The sequence below is a fragment of the Haliaeetus albicilla genome, chromosome 1 (assembly GCF_947461875.1).
Source record: "Haliaeetus albicilla chromosome 1, bHalAlb1.1, whole genome shotgun sequence".
Classification (NCBI taxonomy): Eukaryota; Metazoa; Chordata; class Aves; order Accipitriformes; family Accipitridae; genus Haliaeetus; species Haliaeetus albicilla.
In genome coordinates this window covers 54,261,455-54,268,476 of record NC_091483.1, presented here as the reverse complement: position 1 = coordinate 54,268,476, position 7,022 = coordinate 54,261,455, and the positions used below count along the sequence as shown (strand labels likewise).

General features: G+C 33.9%; 1 protein-coding gene across 1 annotated transcript; it reads right to left on the bottom strand.

Annotated features, from left to right (window-relative positions):
• Positions 1-269: 269 nt before the first annotated feature.
• Positions 270-7,022, bottom strand: PDCL2 (phosducin like 2). Its single transcript, XM_009912112.2, has 6 exons — positions 6,984-7,022; positions 5,935-6,055; positions 5,402-5,492; positions 2,675-2,818; positions 857-1,065; positions 270-503 (listed from the first exon to the last, which is right to left on the bottom strand). The coding sequence occupies exons 1-6, from the start codon at positions 7,020-7,022 to the stop codon at positions 340-342; spliced, it is 768 nt and encodes a 255-aa protein (XP_009910414.1). The 3' UTR covers positions 270-339.

Genomic DNA, 7,022 nt, shown 5'->3' with positions numbered 1-7,022 from the left:
GAGTATTTTGCACCCATGCTGGATAAAAGGAGGAAGAAAGTATGTATTAAAGCCTGCCAGCTAATACCTTCCCCATTCCATTTAAACAGACTTTGTATGAAATGGAGAATCCAGATTCTCGGTGTCAATGACAGCTATCTATATTTATCTAAAGGTTAAGTGTGGCTTTCATTTACTGCATCAATTTTCTTCTACAAATCAAAACCAAAAAATGTACAAGTGAAACAAAAGCTCTTGCTCTTTTTTTTTTTTCCCCAATTGTTTCAGGCTTACCAAAGGAGTAAAAAACTGTATTTGAGCTAATTTTTGTCAGAACAGACCATCTGCATTAAAATTTTCTCAAGTAATACGGGGTTTCATCACATCACTGCTTTTTGTGTTGGTGTCTTCATGAGCAGAAACATTTTGCACTGACAGTGTCATCATATTAATAATGTCCTTTTTGGGGTTTTCTTCTAAGTCAGTTTCTATTGCTCCCACTTCTGCTAGTTTCCATTCGAGCTCTGTAAAAACACATTACAATTAATTCTGATAATTGCAATAAATTCTCCCTTAAGAGGAAAAGAACTTTTAATAAAGACCAAGCTCAATCTCAACAACAACAAAAAATAGAGCAATCCTTGTGACAACGCAACTTTATCTCAGTAAAATATCTAACTGTGGAATTGCAAAATATCCATGCTTATCCAATATTCGTACCACAGAATTACATAAATTAATTCTTTGCTTTTTGTACACTTTTTTCTACAGAAATAATCGAAAACCTTTTCCACCTTTAAGCAGTGATCTTTAGATGGAATGATTACAAACAACATAAAATCTTCTATAATGTGAATTATTTTAAAATATTTCATACCTTCCACTTTAAGATATATTCCCCCACATTCAGCTACTCCAATGAACCTGCCTTTTATTTCACCAGTTTTGTATACAAGTATTGTGGGTAAACATCTGTCATGGTAATTCTGAATGCAACTGTTTACAATGGCTTTGAGAAACTTGACTTCTGGAAACTTTCTGGCTAGCAGGCTGAGATGTTCATTAACCAGTAAACACATTGGCATGCTAGAAAAGAAAAAGTATGATGACACTTCCCACGTAAATGATTTGTAAAATAACTGAAGTTGTTCAAAATACTTTGAAGAATAAATGTACCTTTTCATTTAGTATGCCTCTACTTTAATTTGTTATAAGAATTGCACCACAAATTTTATTTAGCTTCCTCTAAGCTCACTGTGATTTAAAGAGCTGTCCAAGTAAAAATATGTCAGGAATGCTACAAGATGCTGCAAGCATTGTGCCTGAATTTTGTTCTCCACTAAGATTTTTAAAGCTCATTTTGTCCGTTTATTGTAGAGTTTAAATGAGATTTTTTAATCTGTAATATACATTTTACTCTAATTTATTTGAACTGGCTTTCAGTTGAACATTTAATTGCTTCTTCATTCTCTTAGTAAAAATCTAAGTAATGTCAGGGAAACCTTTGCATAGTCCTATTACCACCAAAGGCCTGTTCATTACTTTCATAGCTACTATTTGCAATACAATCACTATCTAAACCTCAGTAAAAAAAACACACAAAAAAACCAGTGGGTGTTGTTTTTGTTCCCCTCCAGCCCGTTAACCTTGTAGAAGTTAGGATCTTTGTTGTGACTGAAGTTCAAGAAGCCGATTTAGCCTATGGACCCTCGACGGGTTCCAGCAGCACCCTCTGGTGGCCAAGGGCAGGTGAGGCACCCTTATTACTAGCCACAAGAGACTTCGGTGGTCTCGTATCCATTCCTAAGGAATTAGGAGTTTCCTCAGACTCGTATTTATGCAATGGTAAAGTATAGAATTGGTTCTCCAGTAAACAAAAACAATAAAAAATCAAGAAAACCTGATATTTTCTTTCTTCAGATCTGTAAATTTAAATTACTGTAATCTGAACAATTCATTTGATTGACCTATTCCTATTGCTCCTGCAAATAATACTGAATTCCTGACAATTGAGAAGAATCAAAGAAGCTTCCTCCCAAGACACTTAAAAAGAAGGAAAAGAGAATGCTGATCTGAATCTAAAAAATGCGTTAAACATTCTATACTCATTCTCAGTGCTTTTGAAAAACATTTAATAGAGTTGCTAATGTATGCTGAACTAATCATGGGAGACCTTTGACATTTCTACTCAATCCTGTCACAACTTCTGCTACCATTAGAGAATTTATTGGGGAACCAATAAACTAACAAATTCCCTAGCTTTCCTCAATTTTCATAATTGAGACTTTTCCTATTGGGCTTTTGATTTGTTCATGTCAAAGGGGAAATAAAGGTAGAATAATCCTGTTAAGAGCATTCCTGCTGAGAAAAGAATCTGCAAATGAACTTCCCTTAACACAGACAGTGGACACCACTTTCTCAGTGAAATTCAGAAATGTCAGTGAGGCTAAGTACATGGTGATAAGCATACACAGCAAAAGAAATCTTTCATATAATTGATCAAAAATGAAGTGATTTAACTCTCACAAAGTGAATTAACGAGTCAAGGAGGTCCCATGCTCTATGATTCCATTGCCTCCAAACAATTGCTATTTCATTAGTCTATTGTATTTCATTTTTCTTGGAATTGCTTTTTAATTACCAGTTCAATTCTCTGTATTGAAGTATTCAACATCTTAAACAAGAATGTAATTACCTTGACCGATAAAGATGAATTATTACCCAAACATCCTCTGGAGCATTTGTAACTTCCTTTACATACTGCTCTCCACAAATTTCTCTTAGCTCCCCATACTTTTGCCGCCTCTGAAGACATTTCCATTCTTGCAAGCGTTGCTGCCTAATGAAAAAGTAATAATAACAATAAGCATCTTCAGAACATTTTAAATGCATTTTAAAATAATATCTAGTGCATTTATCTCAATTAATTTAAAAAATGCTTTGAGTAACCCTTTAGCTCAAGGTCTTCTAATGTAATTTCAGAGCTAGAAAGGCTTCTGTTCTAATCTTTATTGAATAAGATAACAATAAAATACATTTTCTTAGTTCATCAATATCAGATTTGGGAAACTTGAGTAACAAACATGTTGCAGAAGGGTTTATCATTTGAGACAAAGCAAGAAAAAATTAAAGCAGCTACTAATTGTTTTAAGATTCTGAAAATGAGATTAATCTGAGGAAGAACTACCAGTACTTATACTAATATTTATCAGACAATTTTAAAATCATTCATGAAAATTGGAATGTAAAAACAGTAGATGGCAGTCTTCATTTATAAAAATACTTACAAGGTAGAAAAGGAAAATGCCTTACTGAGATTTGTTGAACTAAAAGTAGCTGTTAATTTTACTAACTGGAAGCCACTATAGAAGTGGCTTTTCCAAAAAAGATTAAATAATGTATGTGCAATGTTATTATACTCTAGCAACATTGCATGATAATTTAGGTTCACAACTCCCACATAATTATGTGAAGTATTATCTTCCTATGAGAATACAGTGCTAGATACACAGTGTTAGCATTAGAATTATTAGTCATTTTAAGAATGAAAAAGCAGTAAGTACAGGTAGAATCTAGACAGAGAAAATGTTTTGATCACATTAGCTTTTTTATTCTGTGTAAACTGCATGTTTCATTTTTCTTAGTTACAGTACAAAACTCTGCAGAACTCAGCAGAGTACTTTGTAAAATACCTACAAAAATATACATGTGAATGTCCAGTACAGCTAAAATTACTAAGTCTCCATACAAGGTGCCAAAGTTTTCTGAACCTGAGTTCATAAAACATATTGACGCTGCATGGTATTGTAAGTGAAATGATTGGTGTACTCCTCCTATTAAATAGTTGAATAAGGTTGTGCCTAAGAACAGTTATGCCTAAGAACAGTATATGGTATCAGTATATGGTATATCACAGAATTACACAATCACAGCATGGCTGAGGTTGAAAGGGACATCTGGAGGTCATCTGATTCAACCCCCACCCTGCTCAAGCAAGGTCAGCCTTGAGCAGGCTGCCCAGGACCATGTCCAGACGGGTTCTGAACATCTCCAAGGATGGAGACCCCACAATGTCTCTGGGCAACCTGTGCCAGTGCTCGGTCACCCTCACAGTAAAAAAGTCTTTCCTGATGTTCAGAGGGAACCTCCTGTGTTTCAGTTTGTGCCCACTGACTCTTGTCCTGTCATCAGGCACCACTGAAAACTCCCTGGCTCTGTCTGCTTTATACCCTCCATTCAGGTATTTATAGACATTGATTAGACCTCCCCTGAGCCTTCCTTCCATATAAACTTTGAATGAGTATTTTCATGAAGTAAGAAACAGAGAAGCCATTAAAATTAATCTTGGATAAGAAGCAAAATAAACACAATAGTTGTGTATTAGGGGTCCACAGCTGACTTGATAAACATCTTTCAAAAACACGTAAGTTTATCAACTACCACCATTCCAGCATAGAAACTGCAGTGTATGATACAGTGAAACTGTAATTCATAATAAATTTTACATTGCATTTTTATTTCAATTATATCTTTAGAAAGCATATTATACCACAAATGAGTGCTATCCGAAAGGCAGAGATGTATTTTGCTCATAATACTCAGATTAATTATTTAATTATCAATTAAAAATACTAAACAGTTTGATTCCAGCACTGAAATACAGTTTTCTTCTTTAATGGCATGCCATCCTGACATAGGTGGCACACACTCTATATGCACAAACCCAGTATCTTTCACAAAGCTGGGGTCACGTATGTTTTTCCTAATGTTCTTGTGCAACATGATAGAAAAGGGATACCTGCGACCAGCTGTCCTGGCTTGAAAATGCTATCCACAAGAGAGAAAATGGGATACAGAACTTCCCCTTTCTTTGAATATTTATCATCATTTCTCCAACTCCTAAAGACTGGCAGACAGTATCTTCAGAGTGGCAGACTGAGGGGTACAGTTTAATCAGGCAAACAGTGAATGAACCCTACTTGTGTAACTTAGATAAATGTGGAATATACAGCACTTCAAACATACAATGCCTCTAAAAATACAGTAGCACAATATATCTTCAGCTGAACTGAGGATATATAACAGTGGTTTCCACCGTGGCCCCTTCTATTCTTTTTCTTTTAAATATCCAGCTTTGAGACTAAATTAAGTACTTTAAAAGGGGAATAATTTTGTTCTAACAAAATGTCAAAGTAAAATATGGTGTAAAGTGCTTCTCTTTGCCACTGGCAATCAGGAAGAAGTAGGACAGTAATGTGAGTGCTGGCTATCTGCTGGCAAAGGAGCAGAAGGTGAAAAAAGGCAATTGTGCCAGTCAGCAGACATTACTGTGCAAAAGATTCTGAGTTTATTTTTCAGGAGCACGTACATGTACAATAGCAACATGTGCACTGTTAATCTGGGTAGAAGTATCTTACTATACCTGTACTTTTCAATAGCTTTCCTATCAGTCTCATCAAAGTCATCTTCAGCTTCCTTCAATTCTTCAAGAGTCATTCTTTCATACAGTTTCACTAGAAACAACAAATGAAAAATTAGTCACCTTTTGTTCTCCAAAGTGTTTGCAAACATTTTAAATGTACAAAAAGTAGTACGCACACATGGAACTAATGAAAGAAAAAGATGTACTAATTTCAGAAATGAGTCAACTACTATATAGGAAAATACAGAAATACTGGAGTGGATTACTACCAATTGTTCAGAATGTGAATCTTCCTTATACTGACTGGTTCCTTTATGGAATTATGAAAATCAGTTATCCATACATGTCACATGCCATAATGTTTGTCACTAACTGCGTTGTATGTTTAATTCAGAATCCTTTTTAAAATAACCAAGTGAAAATAATTAAAATAAAAATATAATTATTGTATGATGTTCAAAAAACATTATTGAAAATACCTCCACTTTTCAAATTTTGTTATACTGATGGCATGCATTTTTAGTTTTACTTGCCTTCTGCTTCTTTCTGCAATTGTAAAACCATTTCTTCAATTTCATCTTTTGGTTTTTCTTTTGGAGGTAGAATTCCAAAATGTCTCAGTATGTCATTCCATTCAGTATCTTCATTTGGATCCTGTTTTAATATTATGAAACAAAACTAAATCAACAAATCAGTCTTGTGTGCCCTTTTTTAAACCAAACCCAGCCCTTTTTCACTTTGGCATATATTAAGGATGTAACAAAAGGAGACCATTACTTAGAGGCTGCAATACCTTCGTGGACCATTCTCTATCATGAATTTTCATTTGTCATTTTTCACTTCTGAACAGAAAAAAGCAAGAAAATAAGAGAGAAAGAAAACTCAAAATGTAAGCATAGATAAAATAATCAGTCTCCAAAATATCAGCTAAAAAAATTGTCTAAAAGATATATGGAAACCTACTTCAGAAAGGCCAAACTGTATGCTGCTTACTTAATCACACTTAAAGAAATACAGCTTTATACAGACAAGACTTTTGTATCAGTATTTTTATGTTACTCCTAAGAATAAGGTATTGACACAGTGAATTATCATGTAAAAGCATGCCTAGAATCAGAAGAAAAAAGACCTTTTTATTTTAAATGAATGATTAATATTAATGTGTCAACATAAGCTACTTCATACACTATGTTTTATAACACAGGACTTCTGTAGGTGTTAAATCTACATTTGTGGTAATTTTAATTAAATAGTTAAGATAAAGGAACTGCATCCTATTTACAAGACTGCATTTCTACTGAAATTATCACCTTAGTTTATTATAACTGGACTGTTGTTGGAATGGTAGAATAGCAACACATTACGAGGCCTCAAATACAGATTAGAAGTAGTAAAGCAGATTTTAAAACAGGTTGTTAATCAAAAAGTGTGGTATTTTTGGCCCTGAAATAACAACTCTTTTGAAAACCTCCATAAAGAAATATCTGTATAAATACATGTATATCAGAAATATTTAGTGATATTCATAATTCCATAATAATGCAGCATCAAATGAACAAAAAGTACATTACAAAAATTTTACCTGAAGAAACATCCGGGATTTCCATTGGATTACTACCAT